At 61.1% G+C, this 26,927-nt stretch overlaps 1 protein-coding gene across 1 annotated transcript in view; it reads right to left on the bottom strand.

Annotated features, from left to right (window-relative positions):
- Nucleotides 1–1,283: 1,283 nt before the first annotated feature.
- Nucleotides 1,284–26,927, bottom strand: part of LOC147413153 (M-phase inducer phosphatase 2-like) — a 91,466-nt gene continuing 65,822 nt past the window's right edge. The window contains exons 4-12 of the mRNA XM_086480597.1: nucleotides 3,812–3,946; nucleotides 3,587–3,661; nucleotides 3,152–3,331; nucleotides 2,930–3,025; nucleotides 2,545–2,607; nucleotides 2,354–2,452; nucleotides 1,906–2,039; nucleotides 1,689–1,800; nucleotides 1,284–1,424 (exon numbers count right to left, since the gene is read on the bottom strand). Of these exons, the coding sequence (XP_086336723.1) occupies nucleotides 1,284–1,424; nucleotides 1,689–1,800; nucleotides 1,906–2,039; nucleotides 2,354–2,452; nucleotides 2,545–2,607; nucleotides 2,930–3,025; nucleotides 3,152–3,331; nucleotides 3,587–3,661; nucleotides 3,812–3,946 (1,035 nt within the window). The remainder of the gene's footprint in view (nucleotides 1,425–1,688; nucleotides 1,801–1,905; nucleotides 2,040–2,353; nucleotides 2,453–2,544; nucleotides 2,608–2,929; nucleotides 3,026–3,151; nucleotides 3,332–3,586; nucleotides 3,662–3,811; nucleotides 3,947–26,927) is intronic.

Here is a 26,927-nt window from a genome sequence, read left to right as displayed (position 1 = left end):
GGTGTCACAGGCCTGGGGGACACAGGATCACCCCGGGGGTGGGGGGGGTAGTGGTGGTGTGTGTGACAGGGCCTGGGGACACAGGATCACCCTGGGGGGGGGGCAGCAGGTGGCAGGGCGAGCATGAGGGGCACAACAACCGAGCTGGGGGTGCCCCCCCATCACACACCACTGTCCCAGTTGTGGGACCCCACGGTCACCCCACCATCCCCACCCCTCCTCCTGCCCCACACACAGCCCTGAGGGGGTTGGTCTAGCTGTGACCCCAGCCCCACAGGGCAGCCATCACCCCTTTAAACAGCTCTCCCGTTCCCCCAAGCGCCCCAACCCCACCCTCAAAGCAGGGGGGGACCCCCCAACCCCCCTCAGATTTGCAGTGCAGTCACAGACCAGAGCCAAGGCTTTCCCTCCTCACAGAGTTATTAAACAGAAATGTTAAAAAAAACAATAAAAACAGACAAGACATGGGGGCACAGGGGCCATTCCCCCCTCCCCAGCATGTGGTGCTCTGGCAGCAGCCACTCTGGGGTGGGGGTGAAGCCCCTCCTGCCCCCCCAAAGTTAACCAACAGGGTGGCAAAACACCACAACAACAAGGAACTCCCCAAATAGTCAGTGAGCAGTACAAGGGGCACCCCCCAGCCCCACCCCCTGCAGCACCCCCTGGCTGCAAAGGAGGTTTAAGTGCTTTTCTATAAGAGTTCTGCCAATAAAGCTTGGCTGACGGGGGGTCGCAGCCCTTAGGGACGGGGTGGTGGTGGTGATGTGTGTGACAGGCCCTGGGGACACAGGATCACCCTGGGGGGGGGAGGGGGGGGGGTGATGTGCTGCAGCCCCGTGGCTTTCCCAAAGCTGGCAAAGCCACCCCCCACCCAGCCCAGGGTGCAAGGGGAAGGGGGGAACTGGCTTGGGGGGCTGCCCCACAGCCCCCGAGCCCCATCCCTGATGCTGGGGAGGGGAGGTAGCCTGACCCCCACTCCCAGAGGAAGTTTGAACCTGGCAGGGATTGAGCCCCCCTAGGCATTCCCCACTCACATGCTACAGCCCCCAGCCACCATTTGGGGTAAAACCTAAACCCTGTTTAGGTTAAAAAAGGGGTAAAAACCCACAACCATACCCCCCGGTTCTCACGCTGCTGAGGGGGGCGATGCTGGGCAGGGCACCCAGCACAGAGCTGGGAAGGCTGGGGGGGGTGGGGGGAGGGGGGCAACCAGGTTTTGGGCTGGGCAACCGTGAGCACCGGCAGCCCTGGGTAGGGGGTGGGCAGGGGGCTGCAGGGGTCCCTCAGAAGTTCTTGAGGCGGCTGTAGAGCTCCCGCTTGCTGCGCTCGCCCGCCCCGCTGCGGCTCTTCTGGCGGAACTTGCGCAGGTCCTCCTTGAAGTCCTCGTGGTCCATCGGCCGGTAGTCCTGGGGCTCGCAGTGCATCTGGGCACCCACGGCTCTGTCAGCACCCGCAGGCCCCCCTCCCCACCCCCTGGGGCAAACCCAGCACCCCCCAGGACCCCCAGCACAACCCCCTTCCCCTGGAGGTACCACCCTCATGGAGGATGCTCAGAGCCAGACCCTTTCCCCTCACAGGGCAGGGTTTTGGGGAGCGGAGAGGGTGATTTCCCCCCACCCAGCACTCTCACCCTCCTGCCAGGGACCGCCCCCCCTCCCACACAGGGGGTGAAAGGTAGGGGGGCTTACCTGGTACTGGGGGAAGAACTCCCGGTACCCCCCCTTCAGGACATAGAGCTCGGGGTAGTGGAGGTGGGGGTACTCGTTACAGGCTCGGTCCTTCTCCCTGATGAACCGGCACCTGCGGGACAGGGGACAGGATTGGCACCCAGATAGGATCCTGCCATGTCCAGGGGGTCCGGCAGAACCCAGCGCCCACCCCACCCCCCCCACCCCCCAAACTCACATCCTGGGCCCCCTCTCGGAGGAGAACTCGCAGTGGAAGATGACGATCACCCTCTTGCTGGCGTCGAAGGGCACGATGGGCTTCTTCAGCAGGAACTCCTCCACATCCTGCTCCAGCGGCAGGTTGACGGCGCCCTGGCGAGGGAGAGGGCCCCCTTTCAGCCCCCACCTCCTCCTCCCATTTCATCTCGGGGGGGGAGGGGTGGCCCTCCAAACCCTGCCCCCCTTCTGCCCCATCTGCTGGGAATGCCTTCACCCCCCTCCTCCTTCCAGCTGGGGCTCAGCACCTCCGGGGGTGCTCAGCACCTTTGGGGAGGCTCTCAACCCCTCAAGAAGGCTCAGCACCTTTGGGGGGGGGCATCAGCCCCTCTGAGGTTTGACAGGTTTGTGTCTCCCCCACCCATGACCACCCTGTCCCCAGCCCCGAGGGGCGCAGCGGCGGTTCTGACCTTGATGTGGCCTCCCTCGTACTCGTAGGGGTACCTGCAGTCCACGATCACGCAGCTCTCGATGAGGCTGCTGAACTGCCCCGTCAGCACTGCCACCATCTGTGGGGGGAGCCCGTCACCGAGGGGGGGGCGGGGCAGGGAGGCAGCCCTGTGGGGGTGTTTTTTTGGGGAAGAGGTCACTGCTCCCTTACCATTTCGGGGGAAATGTACTTCAGGTCTGGGTGCTTCCCCTCTACCGCCTGCAGAAGGTAAGGCTGGAGGAGAGGCGGGTGCTGGGTCAGGATCTGTCCCTGGGGAGACGTCCTGGCTGCCACCCGCTCCCCCCAGCCCAGAAGACCCCCCGCCTGCGAGGTTTGCTCCCTCTCAAGAGGGACGGCGCTGCGGCACTGGAAGAGCAGCGGGTCAGGCTCTTCAGGCTGGAAAGTCTCAGCCCCAAGTCCCCTTGGTCCCAAACAAGGGCCACCAGCTGTATTGGGGCTCTGGCACCAGCGCAGGGCTCCACTGATGGTCCCCCTTTGTGTCAGGAGAGGGGGGCAGGCGGCACCCCCAAGCCTGCAGCACCCCCAGCAGCCCTACCTTGGAGAAGTCCCCGATGAGCTCCTGATGGTCGTTGGCCAGCAGGTTCTCCATCTCCTCGTGGCAGAAGGACCTGGAGCACAGCAGCCGCGCTTTCTGCGGGGACATGAACCAGAGACACCCCCCTCAGCGTTAGCGAGGGCGCCGGCAGAGCCGTGGCACCGGGCAGTCCCACCAGGAATGGGCAAGGACGCCTCACCCCGAGGATTCCCCATCACCCACCGGCTCCGCCGCTGCTGCCTCCTCGCCAGGGCTACCGGCCACGCTCCTCCGTCGCTTGGTCTTGACGGGGTTGTCCCGGTCCTGGGGTCGGTCTATCCGCTTCAGGATGGGCCTGGTGACGCTGCTGGGCATCGAGGGCGAGCGGAAGAGCTGCCGGCACTTGCCGCGCTTCACCGGACACTGTGTGGGGAGAGAGACCGTGTCGCTGCCCAAGGGTCCAGCATTCCCCCCACATACCCCCCCCCCCCAGCACCACGAGAACAAAGGCAAAAGGGTCCCTCTCTAGTGGCTGCACACCACCCAGGACAAGCCCACAGCCCTGGGGTGAGTGCTGCTCGCCAACCAGCGACCCTCACCCTCAGACCCCACCTTGGAGACCCAAGGAAGGGGGGAGGAGCCTGGGGCCCCATCCACCCCCCGAGACACCCAATGGACCGGCTCGGCCTCCTCCTTCCTCACCAGCGGCGCGGTCAGCAGGTTCTCCATCCCCTGCGGCACGTCAGCATTGCTCTGCCAGGGGGGCACCCGGGGGGGCCACGGGGCGAGACAGAGGAGAGCGTGAAGGGAACGAGTCCCACTGCTGCTTCGCACCCCCCTGGGCAGGGACGGAGCCCCTGGCCAGGGTACATCCAGCTGTCCAGATGGAGGAGCCCTCCCTACCTTCATCTCCTCCTCATCCAGGATCTCCACGAAGCCATCATCTTCCTCTTCAGACATGGAGGAGGTCAAGGAGCACCGGCGCAGGATGATGGGGCTCTCGCCCTGGGTGGCGTTTTCCTTCTTGGGGGTGTCGAACTGGGGAGGGGACACGACACAGCCCATGGCTCAGGAGTGGGGCCAGCCCCACACCAGCCCTGTTTGCAGACACAGTGACCCCAATCCCCCCAGCTCCCACACCCACAGGTCTCCAGTGCAAACAGGGAGGCTGGAGCAGCAGGTCCCGGCTCAGCAGCCCCTGCAGCAGGACCACCCACCCCCGGTGCCCCCCTCTCAGCACCCCCAGCCCCTCTCACCAGCAGGCCGGGTGCAGAGCCGAGTCTCTGGCTGAGGGGGTCCCTCCCCGCAGCCCCATCGCCGGCGGGCAGCCGGCTGCGCTGACTTGGCCTCTGCAGCTTCTTGAAGACAAACCCCTCCTGCAGCAGTGGGGGAGGGGGGGGGTGGGCACGGCATCCCCCTGCCCCTTCCCCGGTCCTGCCTCCCTCTCCCCAGCCTTGCTGCCCCCCCTCACCTTGTCCTCAGGCTTCCTTGGGCCCCTCTGCTCCCTGGCCCCGTGGCTGTTGAACTCCCGGCAGTGGGTGATGTTCTTCAGGACCGGGCTGGCCCCCAGGAGCTGTGGCTGCAGGGCGGGTTGGGAGGGGTGAGAGGTGCTGCACAGCCCCTGCGCTCCCCAGCTCCATCCTCCTCCTTCTCCTCCTCCTCCTCCCAGCTCAGCCAGGCGCACAGCAGGATCCAGCCGCCCTCAGCTCAGCCCTGCAGAGCCCCCGGGACTTACCGGCAGTGAGTGGATCCTCCGGATAAGGAGCTTATTGCTGCAAAAAGAAAAGGATTGAATGAGGAGAGAAGATGCCCTGGACCAGCAGCGTCCCACCCCCCCCACCGCCCCGAAGCTGGCATGGATCCCCTTGTCCCCTGGGTCCCCACAGTGGGGTGAGACCTCCCCGGACAGGACCCCAGGGCAGCAATTCCTCCAGCCACTGAGCAACACCGACAGCTTGATCCAAACCCCAAGGAAGGGCAGACAGACAGCCTGGCTTTCGGGTCTGGGCACAGGGACAGAGCCCCTTCACTTACTCTTTGAGAGCTCTCCTGGATTCTAGGATCGCTGTCTCAAAGCTGCGGGAAGAGAGGAGCCAGGGTTAGGGGGGATGGCACCCCGTGCCCCAGCCTGAGCAGCCCAGGAGCCCTGGGGATGGGCAGCCGCAGCCCTTACAGGGACCCCACCCCACGCAGGGGTCATCAGCCCCCCCAAGGGGAGAACAGCTGAGCGGCTTTCAGCCCCACAAAGGGTTAAAACCCCATCTGGAAATCACTGGTTTCAGACAGGGGGACCCCAATCTGGGCTGGGGGGTTAAGCAGCACGCTGAGGTGGTCCAGGGCACCCCGCTGACCCCACTCGGGGCCCAGATGTAGCTGGTGGCAGTGGCGCCCGCTCTCCACCTGTATGTAAATCCGGCAGCGGGGATGCTGGGGATGCTGGCCGTCGGCCATATGGCCATGCAGCTGCACACTGCGACAGGACGAAGGGGACACTGGCGTGTCCCCTGCAGCCCAGCCCACCCAGCCCCAAGGCTGCCCCAGCATCACCATCTGCCCCCAGTTACTCAGTCACCAACATCTGCCAGAGAGGGGCTCTGCCTACGGCCCTGGGAGTGGGCGAAGCCACCGGCGTGGCACCAGCGTGGCACCCAGAGCCCCTCAGCCCCACAGAGCTCGGCTCTCAGCTGATCCCTGCACCCCAAATCTGCCAGGCCTGGGCAGCAGCACCCCAAGGAGGCTGAGGCGGGGGTGCTGGGAGCCCAGGGAGGTGCTCAGCACCCTCACCCCGCTGCGTGGTGAGGCAGCGAGCCGTCTGCCGGCCGTCCCTGCCAGAGGAGGACTTGGCACGGCAGCACCGCAGAGGCTTCTTGCCTGCACCCGCTGCCAGACCCCTGCCTGCAGCAGGGCTGGGCCGAGCACCAGCACCGACAGCCCCACTAGAGGTGGTTTCTCACACCACCCCCCACCAAAAATCAATTTTGGGGTGGAGGGCACAGCTGGAAGCACAGCCCCCCAGCAAGGCTGGGACAGGTTGAGCGTGGGCACTGCAGGCAGCCTGGGGAGGGTGAGCAGGGGGGACACAGTGGGCAAGGGTGGAGACCTCCCGGAGTGGGGGGACGCGGGGCGAGGGACACTCACACTTCCTCCAGTGCCGCGGGGTCCTCCTGCGTGGGGGAGTCCAGCCCCACTCCTGCGGGAACAAGGGGCAGGGGTAGCATCGGGGGGGGCGGGTGGGAGGCACGCCGTGCCCCCGGGACCCTGCTCCAGCACAGGTGTCCCCCCGCTCCTGTGGGGCGCTGGCAGGGTGCAGGGGAGCCCCCCCACCCCAGCTGTGTTCCCTTCTAGTGCTGGGGAGGGGGCCACAGGGTGGGATCTGCTGTGTGCTCAGGCGGGACCCTCACCCAAAGCTTCTCCCGTCCCCCAGCATGGCAAAGGGACGACCCTGGGACCACCCGTCCTGGCCAACATGTCCCACATCACCCTGTCCAGGGACCCCCACTGGGGTGGTCCACAGCCGAGCCCCCCCCCGGGGTGCAGGCCTGGGCGGGTGGGGGGGGCTCCCACCCATCATCCAGCACAGGGAAGGAAGCGCTGGGGAGGAAATCCCCGTTTAAAATCCCAGTTTGACTCAGAGCATGGCCAGGAGCTGAGACAGAGCGGGGGACCCGGCTCCCACGTGCACCCCCAGAAAGACCCTTCCCCACCCTCAAACCCCACCCCTGCATGCAGTGACCCCCTGCCCAACGCCCACCCCCTCGGCACAGCTCCCCCTGCACACCCCCAGCCCCGGGGAGGAGGGGGGTCGGGGCAGGGGCGGGTGTGGCAACAGCACCCATCGCTCACCCGCGTCCGAGGACTCGGAGGAGACGGAGCTGCGGGGGGAGCCCAAGGCTGCCGACCCCCGGCACGGGCTGGCCCGGTGCCTCTGCAAGGACAGCCACGCCACCCGCCGCTTCGGGGTGTCCCAGTGGCTGCGGGCAGGGCGGGGGCGGCGATCAGCCCGTGGGGACCCACCGGTACCCCTCGGGGTGCCCCCCTCGGGTGGGGCGGTGGGTGGTGTGTCCCCCCTCCGCGCTCAGCACTGCCCTGAGCCGGCAGCATTCACGCGTGGGGGGGAGGCGGGTGCGGTGCGGGGCAGCCCCCCCGTCTCCACTCACCTTCCCAGTCCCACCAGCTTGTCCATATCCAGCGTCAGCGGGGTGACCGGCGACATGCCCGCTCGCCTCCTGGCCACTCCGGCTAGCCCACGGCCACCGGGGCCGCCCTGCGCCGCCATGGCGAGTGCAGGAAAGGAAGGGAGGCGTTAATTACACCCGTTGGAGCGACCGTTCCCGGCCCCGGCGGAGCGGAGCGGGGCCGCGCCGATGCTCCGCCGTCCGGTGCGCGAGGGGGGGGGGGGCGCGCGCCCGCGGCCGCCCCTATTTATATTCGAAAACTAACAGGGGAGCGGCGCGGCGGGAGCCAATGGGGAGGGGCGGGGGGCGGGGCCACGGCCGGGTCGGGGGCGCGCGGGCAGGGGAGCGGAGCCCGGGGGTGCGGGCAAAGCACGGGGGGAGGGGCCAGCAGGGGTGCAGGGGCATGGCTGGAGGGGCTCAGGGGGCATCGCCCAAAATGGGGGGGGGCATGGCTGGGTGGGGGGACATGGCTGGGGAGCACAGGAGAGCTCGGCCCAAAGTGGGTGAAGGGCATGGGGGGGGCACGGCTGAGGGGGTAAATGGAAATGGAGGGGTGCGTAGTTGGGGTCTTGGGGGGCATACGGCTGGGGGGGCACGGAATGGTGCGTGGGTGGGGAGACATCGCTGGGGGGCTGCACGTCGGGCGTGCGGCTGGGCAGGATGAGGGGTGGGTGTCCGTCAGTGATTGTGCAGCCCAGGGGGGAGCCCAGTGTTTGGACACTGCCCCCACCCCCAGCCACAAGCCCCCAGCCATGTGGAAGTCTTTGCAGTAAAGATCTCCTGGCGATCCGAAAGCCCATCCGCTGTTCGCACCAGGGGGGAAAGCGCTGAACCCCTGCCAAATCTGCTGGGGCTGCTGACACCCACCTCTTTTCCTGTGGTGATGTCGAGTGCTGTATAGACAGTTCCAGACGCCCTAGAAACAAAAGAGCAGCAGAGACATGAGAAGTGGTTTAGACCCTGGAAGTGAAAGCCCTGACAGGAGCTCTCTGCTGCCTGTAGTGTTTCAAAAACACCTTGGTTCCTCCACTCCTGCAGCCAGCAGCGCACAGCGCAGCAGCCCAGAAGCCCCCTGCCATGCAGGCTATCCAAGAGAAAACTTAGGTCCAACAGGAAGAAAAAGGGCTGATGCAAATCTCCAGAGTTCATACTAAATTCTTTTAGTCCACAACTGAAAGGCGGGGTGCATATACAGACTGGAAAATAATAGATTTCATTCTTTTCCCTTTTTCTCCAGTTTTGCGCTGTTGGGTTTTATTTTTTCCCTTTTTTTTTTCCTGCGGTGTGTTTGTGTGGGTTTTTTCCGGAAAATGTAACACGCATACAGTCTAGCTGTGCCTTCTCAGATCTCTTCTTTGGATCTATCTGCAAAACTCAGGCAACACCACGCAGTCATTCTGAGAGCCCTGAACACACGTGCCAGCCATCTGAGGAAAGGACAGTGCATCGACACTGTGTTTATTACTGAATTGTTGGTTTTCACTACCTCTGCCAGAAAAGAGAGCTGAATATCTAATCTCTGGTTGCAGTTTCTAAACTATGCCGTTATAATCCTGATCACTGAGTATTTTTTGAAAGCAAAATATTGGAAAGAAATGTTCTTGAGAAGTGTTATTTATCTGACAGCTATCAGGTTCTAAGCTGCTCTTTCAGGCAATAAAGATTTTTCTCCTTTCTTTAGCGTGGCCATATTATTTTGAGACAGACAAAAATGATTTCCCCTAAGAAAACAAGCAAACGGGTGCTACAAACTTGAGGGACAGTAGATCTTCCAGGTCCTGCCCCTCGCTGCAGACAAGACGTTGCCAGCATCAAGTGCTCTTTGACGACGCCTTCTGACCACAGGCACCAATTCTGATCAGTACTGAGAGACAGGAGAATCTAAGCCCAGGGTCTGAACACGTTTGGAGCTTGCCCGACTTCACGCTTGATATCACACCAGCAAAATACCTGGCCCGTGCTTTTGTATAAGTAGCTGTGACTGGACTTACCCTTGCCCGACTTGTTCAAATCGAGTGTATTTCTGCTTAGGATCTGCCACGCTCACAGTGCTCCCTGAAAGAAACAACATTAAAAATGGAGACACCCCCTTCCAGCAGATCAGAAATGCCGCCCCACTGTCTGGGGTTGGGAGCCGTTTGTAGGCAGCTGGGTGACAACAACGATACAGGCAGCTCCGCAGCACAGAGAGTCTCCACGAAGACTGATTTTTACAGTCCTCTGGAGAGTCACCCGGACAGGAAACCAAGAACTTGGAGAAACATTCACAGGAGCCGCAGATCAGAAAAGAACAAGTACCAGTGCAAGTGCTTGTTGTCTCGAAACACTAAGGACAGCTGGAACAACAGAGCCTTCATCTTCTTAGCAAGAAATAGTCTGTGCGATTCCCCAGAAGGTTTAAGACTTCTGGAGGTTAACTGCCCCTTGGGTTCTGGAATCCATTCTGATGAACAGGTGCCACTTGCAGACAGGAAGAATATTGCACAGTGTTCCCAGGAGAGGATCTTCTCAGCGTTTCAGCGGCTTGCCAAAAGAATGCCGTTATGTTTTTAGAGAACAGCGTCTCCTGTTACAAACAAGAGAGAAAAAGCATCTCAGGCAAGAAGCCAGAGAGATTGGGAACATCAAGGAGGAATGCAGATTGGGACAAAGAGGCAGTGAATGAAAAACCAGCCATGCGCTGCAGGACAGAGACAGAGGAAGGAAAAAAGAGGGGCAGGGAGCAGGACAGAGGGAGAGCAAGGAAAACCAAAGGGGCAGGTAGAATAGCAGAACAAGAGAGGGGCTTGGAAACCAGAGAGGGACGAAGAGGGAGCAGGGTATGAGAACAGACAGAAGAAGAAAGGTACAGGGAAGCAAAAGAGTGACGCCAGTGATGGAAGGTGGGAGGGCACAGGCACAGGGAGGCACCCGGAGCACAAGAGGGGTGACACGGCCCCAAGTGTGGACGGAGGGTCGCAATCACGACAAATTTATCTACACAACTGCAGATAAGCCGGCACGTCTTTATTGCAGCGCTGGGAAACACGGGGACAGCTCCACCCGACGGGCTTCAAAGTTACATCAAAAATTCAATATCTTATACCCTTTTTCTGCAAAGTCAGGATCTTTAACAGATTTTAACATAAGCATGCATCTTATGCCCGCTATTAATTTTGACAGTTACAATGATTGGTCCGCCCTATTCTATAACTTTCTTAATAGTCCTATCCTAATCTAATCATTGGTTATTTTACTGATCAAAATCTCTGATATACAAATTAGGATGGGGAGGACGGGAGAGTCTTCACAGCAACATGCCTTTGTTTCGATGGTTTCATCACATAAGAGAACTAGCTGAGAACGTACAATTTCACCCCTTGTACCTGCCTCCCTCCCTCCTCCTTCTGTGTTCTGTACAGTTTCCCAATCCACAGCAGCTTTAGCTTTGGCCATCTTCCTAAGGCCTGCATCTGCTGTCTCTTAGCATAAGTGAGGTTTTGTCTACTCCTTACCATAATGTAAATTAATTGAATCAGGAAATAATTAACTATAAGAAATTAGTTGTTTATTCAAAACAATTAATTATCAATGAAATTCAAAATTCAGATCTGATTATAACACAAGGGCCCAGGACTCACTGCCGCTCCCGCTCTTGGTGCTGCTGGGAGGATTTTACTGTTGAGACACTTCTGTCTCTGCCTCTCTCAGCTCTTACAATATGAGGCTTCCTACATACACAGCCTCACTGCGCACACACACACGCTACATGGCTGTACCGTGCTTTGGTTACGCACACAGACCCCGCGGTGCATGTTGGTGACCAGCTCTGCTCAGGACTACTCACAGGGACCCTTCCTCACGCCGAGAGGCCGGCTGTCTCTTGTCTGCAGCTGGGGGCAGCTTGCAGCCAGATCCCCTTCGTGTCCTTCTCCGGCTGCTTTTCCTTTTGCCCATCTCCTCAGCTTCAGCCTGAGCTGGATGCAGCTGACGACATCCCCAGGGCAGGAACAGACCACCGAGCCCTGGCACGGCCTCTGGCAGAGGGAAAGAACCCTGACTGTCACAGCCGGCCCCAGGCCGGAGCCCCTCCTGCTGCAGCCGCTCCTGCAGACCCCGCTCCTTCCCCGCACTGCTGCTGAAGGCCCCTGGGTTAACAGAGCCCTGGGCCTGCCCGAGGCCCCGCTCGCCGCTGCCAGGACAGGCCGTGGGGCAGCCTGGGGCTGCGGGACAGGCCTCAGGGGAGGGGCTGGGGACGGGGCAGCTGCAGGGGGGGAGCGGGGCTGGGGGGGATCAGGGGGGCTCTGAGAGTCGGGGTGCCCAGTGCCTGTGCTGGGGGGTCTGTCTCCCTTCTCCTTCCCCTCCCCAGCTCTCAGGTCACCCCCGGGGATGCCCCAACTGACCCGGCTCCGGCTTGGAGCTCCCACCCACCACCCCCGGGCAGCCAGCAGGCAGGAGACACCCCCTCCCCCGTGCAAGGGCCTCGCTCACCTCAGGGGCAGCCCAGCCCTCACCTCAGACGGGCCATGGCTGGAGCAGAGCCTGCACCTCCCGGCACCAGCCCCTGCCCCAGGACTACAGCTCCCAGCATGCCCCGGGGCCTCTTCCTGCTGCCTGCCCCTGCAGGGACACTTCCCCCGGCCCTGCCCCGCCCCCGCGGGCCCCATGGCCCCTCCCCCAAGCCAAGAGCAGGGCGGGAAACAGCCCCCAGAGCCTGAGGGCCAGCGGGAGGGGGAGTGTGGGGCAGGGCGGCAGAGAGGGACCGAGCAACGGTGGTCGCCGGGGTGGGGGTGCAGGGGGAGCACGAGGGGCCGGGGCAGGCAGGGAGGAGGCTAAAAAAGATGGGGACAAGGAGCCAGAGTGAGGAAGGGGAAGAGAAGCAGCACAACAGGCTTTAAGGCAGAAAGAGAACAGCTGGAAACCAGGGAGCCAGAGCCTGGGAGAAAGGGAGAAAGATCAAAAATACCGGCTGTGGGCACTGCTGCCATTGCTTGAGCACTGCCCAGGAACTGCACGGCCAGGAGCCCCAAAATAGGGGTGGCCTGTGAAAGCCCTGCCCCGGGCCCGCTCCTGCACCCTGCTGGTGGTGGTGAATGTCGCCTGGCAGGGTGGCCAGGGCCTGGGGAGACAACCAGTTGCAGGGTGGAATTGCCCAGCTTTTTTTTTTGTTTGCTGGTTGCTTTTGCTTTTGCTTTTTTTAAAAAATAGCATTACAGCTCTGAATACAACCTGCAAGGAGAAAGGAACCAGGCGTACCGGGCTGGGCACATTGAAAGCCCAAACCCGTTCAACAGCCGCACAAACCACCGCTGGCTCCCGCTGTGCACACTCCACTGCCCGCCTGCAGGTACAGGCAGCCGCCGTTTCTTGAGCCTTCCCCAGGATCGGCACCACCGGGCAGCTCAACAAAGCGGGTGGGCTGCAACCACAGGCCATCTGCACGACTGCAAGGGTCTCTCTCCTTTGCTCGTGAGCTAGTCCAGCTTCTGGTTTCCCTAGTGAATTGCACAAACACACAGCGCTCCGAACAGTAGCTGGCCCGAGACACTCGCTCTTGCCCACCGCTGGGTCGCCGTGGCCTGTGTTCCCTTCTGCCCTTGCTGGCCGCCAGCCCTCTGGACCCACCCGCGCCCTGGGTGCAGAGTGGGGCCGCACACGAAGGAGTGGGAATCGCTCTCCAAGAGGAGGTAGGACGCACTGCGGTGATCACCTGCAGGGCTCAGTCAAACAAGCACACCAACCAGCAGTTTGCCTCTGTGGGGTTGGCTCCTTGATCCCCCCCTCCCCTCCTTTTTCCATGCCTATACATGCCCCTCAAATGCCTTGACTCCCCTCTTTCTCCGCCCCGTCTCCTCCCAAGCAAGGGACCTCCCCGCGGGTATTTTTTCCCCCGTTGCTCCCAGGTTTGCCACAGCCGTCCACAGGTTTGGTGTTTCAGGCGCTGTTAGCTGGGTCACCTCGGACTTCCACGGCATTACCGATGCAGTTTTTTCCTGGGTACTGCTGTCCCTGCCAGACTTCTCTCCCCAAAACCACCCCAGCTCTTCCTTCAGTTATCTGTCAAGTGTGGCCACCTCCCACACCAATCCCCCTTAACTACCTGTGAAATCCAGCTCTTCCTCATGGCACTCTGACTCCCGTCAGCTTCGCACTTGCTTTGCTACAGGCAGCAATAGCTCTTGGCATGCTCAGGCGTTTCCCACAGTGTGTTCAGTAAGCGAAGGCTCCCAGCAGGCCCTAATCTTCAGCTTGCGTGCCTTAAGGCATACCCCCAACGCTGGCTGCGTGTCACATCATTTCCTCCTCTCCTCTTGCTAGCCTCCCTCTAGCCAGTCTTCTCCACCCCACGGTGGCTCTGAGCACCCTCGTCTCAGACCGGGCACGGTTTCAGCTTTTGGAGTGACTCTTTGCCCGTGTGACCGACTTGTCTGCCTGCAGCCTCGTTCTGCAGGTGCTGGGCGTGGAAGTCCTTGCCTTGCACAGGGGACTGGACTGAAGCCTGGTTAGCTGTGAAAATGGTCAACTTTATTTCAAGAACTAAGTCAAGAGCAGCAGTTGTGTGTGCCCTGAGAGGAGCGTGGGCAGGACCGATCAGGCCACTGGCACTGAGGCTGCCTTTGGATCTCAGCAGGCATTGCCCCAGGAGGAAAGGGTGGTGCTACTCTGCAGCCTGCACTGGATCCTCTTCCTCTTGCTGCTCAAGCCTTTTTCCCCCTTAGCTCCTGCAGGAGCTCCTGCAGCCGAGTAAAGAACTCCACCAGCTTCTGGAGTGGGAATGGGCAGGAGCTAAACGTGCCCGACTGTGTTGGGATCGGCCTTGGCCTCTGCACGGGGGTGGAGGCGGTGAGAAAATGACTCCATGCCCGCGCCGTTGGAGCAGCCCGGACTGCTGGGTGCAGTCCCATCTGTACCAAGATCCAGTCATAAAAGTGCTGCGTGGAGGTGTAGACTCCGGGCCGCCTGGCTCTCGCGCAGCCTATCCCCCAGCTGGTCACCCCCACGAGCCAGAAGTAGTCGGCATGCTTGTCTTGGCAGACGAGAGGACCACCGCTGTCACCCTGCAGCGGAGCGGAGGAGAGTCAGAGGGTTCTGGTGGTGTTGGGTGGCCCCTGTCAGCACTGTGGCTGGCTCCTTCTCTCTCCTGGCACCTGCCAGAGCTGTACCCAGTGCCCAGAAAGGCTCTGCTCAGGTGCTGGAGCCTGCAGGACCTTGTCTGGGAGGGGGTGGTGGGCCTGCAAGGTAGGGCGCTCTCTCCTCTCTGCCCGCTGATCCTGGAGGTGTGGAAGGGGGACGTTCCAGGACTGGGATGCAGACCTCTGGGCTGGGCAAGAGCACTGGGTGGCCTTTCTGGGCAGAGTGCCGGGGCTCTGGGACAAGAGGGGTGCTGGGCAAGGGCCTGCAGACGGGGAAGGGAAGGCAAGCCCCGACAGCGGTGGGGACCCAGCGGCAGGAGGGCGACTCGGCAGGCGCAACACGCGCCAGGGGACGTTTGGGCGCTGGCGACAGGGCTGCCTGTGCTGCTGGGGGCTGGCGCGGAGCACGCTCCTACCTGGCAGGTGTCGATGCCGCCCTGCGGATAGCCGGCACACACGTTGTGGGGGTGGACGGCCCCTCTGTACCAGCGGCTGCTGTTGCAGACCTTGACATCGATGAGGTGGACCTGGGCCTCCTGCAGGAAAGCGGTCGATCCTCCAGCTGTGAGCACAGGAAGGAGTTAGCAGCCAGCAGCCCTTCTGTTCCCACTTCTCCTCCCCTGTGTGGGCGAAGCCCTTCCCTAGGGCCCGCCTTTGCCCCTGCAGAGGCCTTGTGCCGGGCTTGCCCTTCCCTCTCGCTTTGGCTAATGGCTCGGGCCCATCTCTCCGTGGCCGTACGTCCCCGCAGTCCGACTCTGGTTTTCGCCGCTGCCCAGAAGCTCAGCCCGCCTCCCCAGCGTGCCGAGCTTACCCTCGGCACACGAATACTCTTTGGGAACTCACATCTTGCCATGGTGGCACCCCAACCGCTGACGTAGCAGCTCGTCAGCTCTGACACTCTCAGCGAGGCGTCGGGCACGCAGGCCAGCTGTACGTAGTAGCCGCACTGGACAGGCTGGTCCAGTTCCAGCAAGGCGATGTCGTTCCTCTCCGTGACGTTATTGTAGTGTTCATGAAGTATCAGCCGATAAATACCGCGCACTTGGGTCTCAGGGCCCAGCTGAGCCAAGTGGGTGGCCCCGATCACCACACGCCACATGGTGAGGTACCTGGAAGGCAGATGCAGAGAGGCCTCAGGGAGCGGAGCCACGTGCTGCAGCAGCCCCGCGGTTCCCTGCCTTCTGCTTCCCAAGGCAGGGAGGAAAGCAGCGCTGCGGAGGGTGCCACTGCCCTAGCATGCCTTGGGCACCAGGAACGTGGAGCTGGAGGCTGCTAGGAAGCGGTGGCACGAGCCCAGCCTTCTGCGGAGCAGTCTCTCAGCTGGGCTCGCCAGTGCCCTGGCACCGGGCATACTGCAAGGCAGCGGGATGGCAGGAGCTCGTGGGGCTGCGGACGGGGCGCCTGCTGGTGCTGTGGGGATAGCCCCCTTCCCTGCTCCTCCTTACCTGGCCGCGTTGAAGCAGTGGGCTGCTGTGAGGACCCACTGCGGGCTGATGAGGGACCCTCCGCACACGTGGCCCCAGGGGCTCTGGATGCTGACGATCCAGGGCCAGGCCCCTGGCTGGGCACCCGAGCCACCCACGACGCGCGACATGCCGTAGCTAGCCGCCATGGGCCGGAGCCCGCAGGTCCTGGTGTAAGAAGAAACTCATAAGTGTGCTGCTGGACGGCTGTGCTGCTGTTGAGGCTGAAGGTCAGCCGTCTTCCCTCCCCCCGAGGGGCTGCACGGATGGCAGGGCCAGGGAACCCCGTGGCTGTGCCTCCAGCCCTCTGTCCGCTGTAGCCCCGTAGACGGGTTGTGCCAGCAGCCTGGGTGCTGGCAAGGAGCTGAGGCTCCCACAGGGAGTTTGGGAAGCTGTGGAGTGGCCACAGGGGCCGCGCGGGCCCCCTCCAGTGAAGCCCGTCAAGGGCTGCCCGAGCTCCCTCCCAAAGCCTCGGCCCACTTACCCACAGCTGTCCCACATGCCGTGCGCAGGCCGGCACACGGCCAGCAGGACGAGGAGGGCGAGCACTTTCATCGCTGCCGGCGGCACGTGTCAGCTGCAAGAACGAGGTCTTGTTGCCTCCAGCGCAGCCGCCGACGTACTGCCCGCAGCAGTCTCGCTGCCTCTGATGGCCTTGGCCCTGGGGCTGATGTCACAGAGCCGCCGTTTCTGGGCGTGGGGCACGGTGGCCTCTCAAGGGGGGGTGGAGGTGGGGGTGTCAGCAATACGGGGGGTTTCCAAGCAGGAGGGGAGGCGGAAGCTGGGATCGGACAGCCCTGACAAACCCCTGCTGAACACTCTGCCTGCGGTATGAGGGCGTGCAGGCCCTGTGGCTGGCAGCGGCAGAGGCTGGGCTTTCTTTAAAAATGGATGCTGCCCAAAGGAAAAAAAAAAAAAGAAATGAACCATTACTTTCCAAACTCAGTTACTGACGGGCTCAAGCAGTGTTCTGCTGGTTACCAGCAATATGCAGAAATGGGACTTAGGGGACCACCTGCACCTGCGTCTGCAATTCCAGTCCCTTGCTATCCCAGGCCAACATGGCCCGTCATTCGATTAATCCATTTATCAAGGTGTCTTCAGCTTGCTGGCAATTTTGCCCTGCCAGTGCTCTGGGAATGCTGCTTGCTGTCCCAGGGCCTTGTTCCTCTCAGGAACCTCAAAATGCTCACTTAGGTTCCTGTTTGCTACAGACACGGGCTCTTTTAGTGCTCAGAAAAGATGAGGGGCACAAGCCACACCTCAAGGAACTCCAGTATCTCTAGGAAATGTTTATCCCAGCAATATTTAGGCCCACGTGTTCTTCTGAAGGCCACTGAGGTCGAGAGAAGAGCAGGGAGACAAGTGACAGAGCGCTGATGCACTCAGATCTGGGTTGCAGGGACAGCAGTGTCTACCACCCCATGTCCTGCCCCTCCTGCGCTGGCTGGCACCTTCACAGCAGGGACAGCCAAGGGGCACACGGTGCCACCCCCTATCTGCCACAAAACCTAGCACCAAACCTGCAGCAGTTTTCATCTACTCGACTATGCCAGGCAACAGAAGGAGCTGTGACAAGTCCTGCTCAGCCATCCCCGTTTCGCTGGCAGAAACCTCTACAAGTGGGGCAGGAGGGACAAGCCGGGGCCCCTCTGATGCTCACAGGGAGCACCCGCAGCCCCTTCCTTCCCACCGCCAAACCTCTGTCCGCTTGGCTGGGACTGACTTCACCGCGTTCCTCCCTGCTCATCTCTCGGCATACACCAGTCCCCAACCCCATTTCAGGCCTCTGCGCCTGCTATCGTTCCACTGCAGTTATTTTGCCACCCTGTAAACCTGAACTTCCTACCAAAACACAAAAGAGGGCCACGAAAATGACCAGAGGGATGGAACACCTCCCCTGTGAGCACAAGCTGAGCGAGTTGGGGTTGTTCAGCCTGGAGAAGAGAAGGCTCCGGGAAGACCTTCTAGCACCCTTCCAGTGCTGAAAGGGGGCCTAGAAGAAAGATGGGGACAGACTTTTTAGCAGGGCCTGTTGCAATAGGACAAGGGGTAACGGTTTTAAACTAAAGAGGCCAGATTCGGACTAGATATAAGGAAGAAATTTTTTACGCTGAGGGTGGTGAAACACAGGCACAGGCTGCCCAGAGAGGTGGCAGAAGCCCCATCCCTGGAGACATCCAAGGTCAGGCTGGATGCGGCTCTGAGCAACCTGATGCAGCTAAAGATGTCCCTGCTCACTGCAGGGGGGCTGGACTGGATGGCCTCTAATGGTCCCTTCCAGCCCAAACCACTGTAGGATTCCACTGATTTTTCAGCTGAAAAGCACCCAGAGTGGAGACTAACACGAGGGGGCTCCATCTGATGCCTTCGAGTTCAGCTGATGACAAAACCAGGACACAGCGCAGCTCTTTCACCTGCAGCCGCTTTGCATTTTACCTGCAGGAGGTCCTGGGCAGACCCTCACCTGCCCACGTCCACCTCCAGGCAGCAGCTCCAAAAGGCCCGAAACTCAGCGGACAGTTGCTCGGGGTTCTGCAGCTCTGGTGTCCCGTTGGTCGCTATCAGATCCATCGCCTAGAGTGACAAGAAACACAAGACTCCACCTGTTTCTTTCTTACCCAGAACTGCTCACAGAGAGCCCATTTTTTAAGGTCCAGTCTTCAGTGCCAGTTTCTTCCCTGGCAGAGGGTTAGAGATGATTTTTCTATACCTACAAAAAAAAAAACTGATGCAGCCACAGCTACTCCAGCTGGGAAACTGGGGAACTTCAGGCGGTCCATCACAAGCTGTTCACTGTTCCCAGCTCAGGGGCAACAGCCTCTGCCCAAGACTCCAGGAGTGAACACAGACGGGACCAACTCCAGGTGCCTGATTTTAACCTCCTGCAGGTTGACTCAGACACCTGAAGATGCCTTGAAGCTCCAAGTGCTGATCTCAACTCCCGCAGCAGACGAGGCATGTATGAAGAAAAAGAGCATCTCAAATAATCTGGGCAAGGGCAGGAATCGCTGAATGTGAATTTGATTAGAGATAAGAAATCCAGTTCCCTTCCTCACAGTTGACCTGAGGCTTCTCGAGGAGCCCTAATCAACAGTTGAGGTTAAGGAAGCTGGGAATTTTCAGCCTGTAAACCAGGGACACAGGCCTACTGCCACCCTGCCAGCTGCGGTGCACTCAGCTGACTCAGCATCAGGCTGAACCCAAACCTGTTTGCTTCTTCTGAGATAAAAGCCGAACCAAAAAGCTCACCCTGAAACGGGCAGCTCAGATGCAAACCCCAAGCCTAAAGGTGAGCTAAAGCCTGAAACAAAAAGCTGACCCTGAAACAGGCAGGTCAGATGCAAACCCAAACTCTAAATTTGAAGCTAAAACCCGAACCAAAAAACTCCTCCTGTAAGGGAAGGGGCTAAGGAAATCTTGGTGAAAATATTATTGCTTAATGATGATCTAGATTACTGTGTAACCCAAAGAATCAGGCTAATGGATACCGCTTAATATTTTGCTGACTATTGTACAAACTAGTTGAAGCAAGGAATGTTGTGGCCCCTTACAAAAGACAATTCCTGATAAACTCACAGAATCACGAAGATTTATGGCTCCATACAAGGATAGTTCCTGATAAGAACCTGGGCGATGCCTCAAGAACCGACTGAAACCAACCCTACGGTTTGAGCAAGAGCCAAGGAGCAACTGAGTCTGCGCAAGAACAAGGGGTTACTAGCGGTGACGAAGAGGAGCCATCAGCCTTCAAGGGGTTAGTAGCGATGGCAAAGAGGAGCCATCAGCCTTCATCTCCACGACCCCCCTACCTGCCCCCCCCCCCCGACGACCACCACAAGGAGGCACTGCGCAAGCGCAGTTAGGAGGAGTTTATGGAAACAACCTTTTGGAACTAATTTTAATACAAAGCAGGGACAGGTTATGCCTATGTATAGGTGTATTGGGAAACCTTGGGTATATGTAGCATCTGACCGTTTAAATCAGAGACAAGTTGCCGCGTTGGGGCACGCATGATTTTGGTGGGGCTGCTCCCCGTGCTGCCCAGCGCTGAATACACATACCTACTTTACAATCTCACAGACTGGGGAGTGCGTTTTCCGCACATCACCTGAAACAGGAAGGTCTGATGCAAACCCAAACTCTAAATTTGAAACTAAAAGCGAAACCAAAAATCTCACTCTGAAACAGGCAGCTCAGGTGCAAACCCAAACCCTCAACGTGGGCTACAACATGAACCGAAAAGCTCACCCTGAAATAGGAAGTTAAAATCCAAACCTAAACTCTAAACAGAACCCAAACGTGAAATGACATAACCCCCCGCTGCTCCTTTCTGGACCACCAGGCTGCAAGAGATGTCTTTTCAAGCTGAACTGAAGAGTGCATCAGCCTGCTCCTGGTGACACACGGGCGTTGTGCCAGTGCTCAGGAGCATCGGATTGGCAACATATACAGAAAAATGACATGAAACCTATAATCTAGATCTAAAATCCAAGGCAACGAAAAACCTAAGGGGATGCAAACCCCAACATCTAGATAAAAAGCCTAAAGCAACGTAGAGCCTAAAGTAAGGTAGACAATAACATCTGGACGTAAATTCTAACATCTAAACGTAAAGCCTAAGCCGATGTAAAGCCTAAACGAATGTAAACCCTAAAATCCAGCTATAAACCCTAAACCGATGTGAACCCCTAAACCGATGTGAACCGTAACATCAAGATGTAACCCCTAAGGCGACGTAAACCCCTAAGGCGACGCGAACCGCAACATCCAGGTGTAAACCCTAAACCGACGCGAACCCCTAAGGCGACGCGAACCGCAACATCCAGGTGTAAACCCTAAACCGACGCGAACCCCTAAGGCGACGAACCGCAACATCCAGGTGTAAACCCTAAACCGACGCGAACCCCTAAAGCGACGCGAACCACAACATCCAGATGTGAACCCCTAAAGCGACGCGAACCCCTAAAGCGACGCGAACCGCAACATCCAGATGTGAAACCCTAAACCGGTGTGAAACCCTAAACCGGTGTGAACCGTAACATCCAGATGTGAACCCCGAAACCGAGGTGAACCCCGAAACCGAGGTGAACCGTAACATCCAGATGTAAACCCTAAACCAGTGTGAAACCCTAACATCCAGATCTAAACCCTAAACCGATGTGGAAACCTAAACCGATGTAATCCGTAACATCCAGGTGTAAATCCTAAACCGATGTAAACCCCTAAACCGATGTAAACCCCTAAACCGATGTAAACCGTAACACCCAGGTGGAACCCCTAAACCGAGGCAAACCCCTAAACCGAGGCAAACCCCTAACATCCATATGGAAACCTTAAACCAATGTAGACCCTAACATCAAGATGTAGACCCCAAAGCGAGGGAAGGCCCTAAAGCGAGGTAAATAGTAACATGCAGATGTAGACCGTAAAGCCAGGTAAACCTTCACATCCAGATGTACACCCCAAAGCCCTCTACGACCCCAAAGCCAGGCAAACCGCCACACCCAGATGCACACCCCAAAGCCACCGACGACCCCAACGCCAGGCAAACCGTCACACCCAGATGCACACCCCAAAGCCACCGACGACCCCAACGCCAGGCAAACCGTCACACCCAGATGCACACCCCAAAGCCACCGACGACCCCAACGCCAGGCAAACCGTCACACCCAGATGCACACCCCAAAGCCACCGACGACCCCAACGCCAGGCAAACCGTCACACCCAGATGCACACCCCAACGCCATCCACGACCCCAACGCCCTCCACGACCCCAACGCCAGGCAAACCGTCACACCCAGATGCACACCCCAACGCCATCCACGACCCCAACGCCCTCCACGACCCCAACGCCAGGCAAACCGTCACACCCAGATGCACACCCCAACGCCCTCCACGACCCCAACGCCAGGCAAACCGTCACACCCAGATGCACACCCCAACGCCCTCCACGACCCCAACGCCAGGCAAACCGTCACACCCAGATGCACACCCCAACGCCCTCCACGACCCCAACGCCAGGCAAACCGTCACACCCAGATGCACACCCCAACGCCCTCCACGACCCCAACGCCAGGCAAACCGTCACACCCAGATGCACACCCCAACGCCCTCCACGACCCCAACGCCAGGCAAACCGTCACACCCAGATGCACACCCCAACGCCCTCCACGACCCCAACGCCAGGCAAACCGTCACACCCAGATGCACACCCCAACGCCCTCCACGACCCCAACGCCAGGCAAACCGTCACACCCAGATGCACACCCCAACGCCATCGACGACCCCAACGCCAGGCAAACCGTCACACCCAGATGCACACCCCAACGCCCTCCACGACCCCAACGCCAGGCAAACCGTCACACCCAGATGCACACCCCAACGCCCTCCACGACCCCAACGCCAGGCAAACCGTCACACCCAGATGCACACCCCAACGCCCTCCACGACCCCAACGCCAGGCAAACCGTCACACCCAGATGCACACCCCAACGCCCTCCACGACCCCAACGCCATCGACGACCCCAACGCCATCGACGACCCCAACGCCCTCCACGACCCCAACGCCAGGCAAACCGTCACACCCAGATGCACACCCCAACGCCCTCCACGACCCCAACGCCAGGCAAACCGTCACACCCAGATGCACACCCCAACGCCCTCCACGACCCCAACGCCAGGCAAACCGTCACACCCAGATGCACACCCCAACGCCCTCGACGACCCCAACGCCAGGCAAACCGTCACACCCAGATGCACACCCCAACGCCCTCGACGACCCCAACGCCAGGCAAACCGTCACACCCAGATGCACACCCCAACGCCCTCGACGACCCCAACGCCAGGCAAACCGTCACACCCAGATGCACACCCCAACGCCCTCGACGACCCCAACGCCAGGCAAACCGTCACACCCAGATGCACACCCCAACGCCCTCGACGACCCCAACGCCAGGCAAACCGTCACACCCAGATGCACACCCCAACGCCCTCGACGACCCCAACGCCAGGCAAACCGTCACATCCAGATGCACACCCCAACGCCCTCGACGACCCCAACGCCCTCGACGACCCCAACGCCCTCGACGACCCCAACGCCAGGCAAACCGTCACATCCAGATGCACACCCCAACGCCCTCGACGACCCCAACGCCCTCGACGACCCCAACGCCCTCGACGACCCCAACGCCAGGCAAACCGTCACACCCAGATGCACACCCCAACGCCCTCGACGACCCCAACGCCAGGCAAACCGTCACACCCAGATGCACACCCCAACGCCCTCGACGACCCCAACGCCAGGCAAACCGTCACACCCAGATGCACACCCCAACGCCCTCGACGACCCCAACGCCAGGCAAACCGTCACACCCAGATGCACACCCCAACGCCCTCGACGACCCCAACGCCAGGCAAACCGTCACATCCAGATGCACACCCCAACGCCCTCGACGACCCCAACGCCCTCGACGACCCCAACGCCCTCGACGACCCCAACGCCCTCGACGACCCCAACGCCAGGCAAACCGTCACATCCAGATGCACACCCCAACGCCCTCGACGACCCCAACGCCAGGCAAACCGTCACATCCAGATGCACACCCCAACGCCCTCGACGACCCCAACGCCCTCGACGACCCCAACGCCCTCGACGACCCCAACGCCCTCGACGACCCCAACGCCCTCGACGACCCCAACGCCCTCGACGACCCCAACGCCCTCGACGACCCCAACGCCAGGCAAACCGTCACATCCAGATGCACACCCCAACGCCCTCGACGACCCCAACGCCCTCGACGACCCCAACGCCCTCGACGACCCCAACGCCAGGCAAACCGTCACATCCAGATGCACACCCCAACGCCCTCGACGACCCCAACGCCCTCGACGACCCCAACGCCCTCGACGACCCCAACGCCCTCGACGACCCCAACGCCCTCGACGACCCCAACGCCAGGCAAACCGTCACATCCAGATGCACACCCCAACGCCCTCGACGACCCCAACGCCCTCGACGACCCCAACGCCCTCGACGACCCCAACGCCCTCGACGACCCCAACGCCCTCGACGACCCCAACGCCAGGCAAACCGTCACATCCAGATGCACACCCCAACGCCCTCGACGACCCCAACGCCCTCGACGACCCCAACGCCAGGCAAACCGTCACATCCAGATGCACACCCCAACGCCCTCGACGACCCCAACGCCCTCGACGACCCCAACGCCAGGCAAACCGTCACATCCAGATGCACACCCCAACACCCTCGACGACCCCAACGCCAGGCAAACCGTCACATCCAGATGCACACCCCAACGCCCTCGACGACCCCAACGCCCTCGACGACCCCAACGCCCTCGACGACCCCAACGCCCTCGACGACCCCAACGCCCTCGACGACCCCAACGCCAGGCAAACCGTCACATCCAGATGCACACCCCAACGCCCTCGACGACCCCAACGCCCTCGACGACCCCAACGCCCTCGACGACCCCAACGCCATGTAAACCGTCACATCCAGATGCACACCCCAACGCCCTCGACGACCCCAACGCCCTCGACGACCCCAACGCCCTCGACGACCCCAACGCCCTCGACGACCCCAACGCCATGTAAACCGTCACATCCAGATGCACACCCCAACGCCCTCGACGACCCCAACGCCCTCGACGACCCCAACGCCCTCGACGACCCCAACGCCCTCGACGACCCCAACGCCCTCGACGACCCCAACGCCCTCGACGACCCCAACGCCCTCGACGACCCCAACGCCAGGCAAACCGTCACATCCAGATGCACACCCCAACGCCCTCGACGACCCCAACGCCCTCGACGACCCCAACGCCCGGTAACCGTCACATCCAGATGCACACCCCAACGCCCTCGACGACCCCAACGCCCTCGACGACCCCAACGCCCTCGACGACCCCAACGCCCTCGACGACCCCAACGCCCGGTAACCCGTCAAATCCAGATGCACACCCCAACGCCCTCGACGACCCCAACGCCCGGTAACCCGTCACATCCAGATGCACACCCCAACGCCCTCGACGACCCCAACGCCCTCGACGACCCCAACGCCCTCGACGACCCCAACGCCCTCGACGACCCCAACGCCCTCGACGACCCCAACGCCCTCGACGACCCCAACGCCCTCGACGACCCCAACGCCCTCGACGACCCCAAAGCCAGGTAACCCGTCACATCCAGATGCACACCCCAACGCCCTCGACGACCCCAACGCCCTCGACGACCCCAACGCCCTCGACGACCCCAACGCCCTCGACGACCCCAACGCCCTCGACGACCCCAACGCCCTCGACGACCCCAACGCCCTCGACGACCCCAACGCCAGGCAAACCGTCACATCCAGATGCACACCCCAACGCCCTCGACGACCCCAACGCCAGGCAAACCGTCACATCCAGATGCACACCCCAACGCCCTCGACGACCCCAACGCCAGGCAAACCGTCACATCCAGATGCACACCCCAACGCCCTCGACGACCCCAACGCCAGGCAAACCGTCACATCCAGATGCACACCCCAACGCCCTCGACGACCCCAACGCCAGGCAAACCGTCACATCCAGATGCACACCCCAACGCCCTCGACGACCCCAACGCCCTCGACGACCCCAACGCCCTCGACGACCCCAACGCCAGGCAAACCGTCACACCCAGATGCACACCCCAACGCCCTCGACGACCCCAACGCCCGGCAAACCGTCACACCCAGATGCACACCCCAACGCCCTCGACGACCCCAACGCCCGGCAAACCGTCACACCCAGATGCACACCCCAACGCCCTCGACGACCCCAACGCCCGGCAAACCGTCACACCCAGATGCACACCCCAACGCCCTCGACGACCCCAACGCCCTCGACGACCCCAACGCCCTCGACGACCCCAACGCCCTCGACGACCCCAACGCCCTCGACGACCCCAACGCCCTCGACGACCCCAACGCCAGGCAAACCGTCACACCCAGATGCACACCCCAACGCCCTCGACGACCCCAACGCCATGTAAACCGTCACATCCAGATGCACACCCCAACGCCCTCGACGACCCCAACGCCAGGCAAACCGTCACACCCAGATGCACACCCCAACGCCCTCGACGACCCCAACGCCCGGCAAACCGTCACACCCAGATGCACACCCCAACGCCCTCGACGACCCCAACGCCCTCGACGACCCCAACGCCCTCGACGACCCCAACGCCCTCGACGACCCCAACGCCCTCGACGACCCCAACGCCCTCGACGACCCCAACGCCAGGCAAACCGTCACACCCAGATGCACACCCCAACGCCCTCGACGACCCCAACGCCATGTAAACCGTCACATCCAGATGCACACCCCAACGCCCTCGACGACCCCAACGCCAGGCAAACCGTCACATCCAGATGCACACCCCAACGCCCTCGACGACCCCAACGCCAGGCAAACCGTCACATCCAGATGCACACCCCAACGCCCTCGACGACCCCAACGCCCTCGACGACCCCAACGCCAGGCAAACCGTCACACCCAGATGCACACCCCAACGCCCTCGACGACCCCAACGCCCTCGACGACCCCAACGCCCTCGACGACCCCAACGCCCTCGACGACCCCAACGCCCTCGACGACCCCAACGCCAGGCAAACCGTCACACCCAGATGCACACCCCAACGCCCTCGACGACCCCAACGCCATGTAAACCGTCACACCCAGATGCACACCCCAACGCCCTCCACGACCCCAACGCCAGGCAAACCGTCACACCCAGATGCACACCCCAACGCCATCCACGACCCCAACGCCAGGCAAACCGTCACACCCAGATGCACACCCCAACGCCCTCGACGACCCCAACGCCAGGCAAACCGTCACACCCAGATGCACACCCCAACGCCCTCGACGACCCCAACGCCAGGCAAACCGTCACATCCAGATGCACACCCCAACGCCCTCGACGACCCCAACGCCAGGCAAACCGTCACATCCAGATGCACACCCCAACGCCCTCGACGACCCCAACGCCAGGCAAACCGTCACATCCAGATGCACACCCCAACGCCCTCAACGACCCCAACGCCCTCAACGACCCCAACGCCCTCAACGACCCCAACGCCCTCAACGACCCCAACGCCAGGCAAACCGTCACATCGAGTTGCACACCCCAACGCCCTCGACGACCCCAACGCCCTCGACAACCCCAACGCCAGGCAAACCGTCACATCGAGATGCACACCCCAACGCCCTCGACGACCCCA

This window comes from Leptosomus discolor, unplaced genomic scaffold, assembly GCF_034619465.1.
Source record: "Leptosomus discolor isolate bLepDis1 unplaced genomic scaffold, bLepDis1.hap2 HAP2_SCAFFOLD_63, whole genome shotgun sequence".
NCBI lineage: Eukaryota > Metazoa > Chordata > Aves > Leptosomiformes > Leptosomidae > Leptosomus > Leptosomus discolor.
Note: the sequence above shows the minus strand (reverse complement) of the source record. Positions and strands in the feature narration are given on the sequence as shown.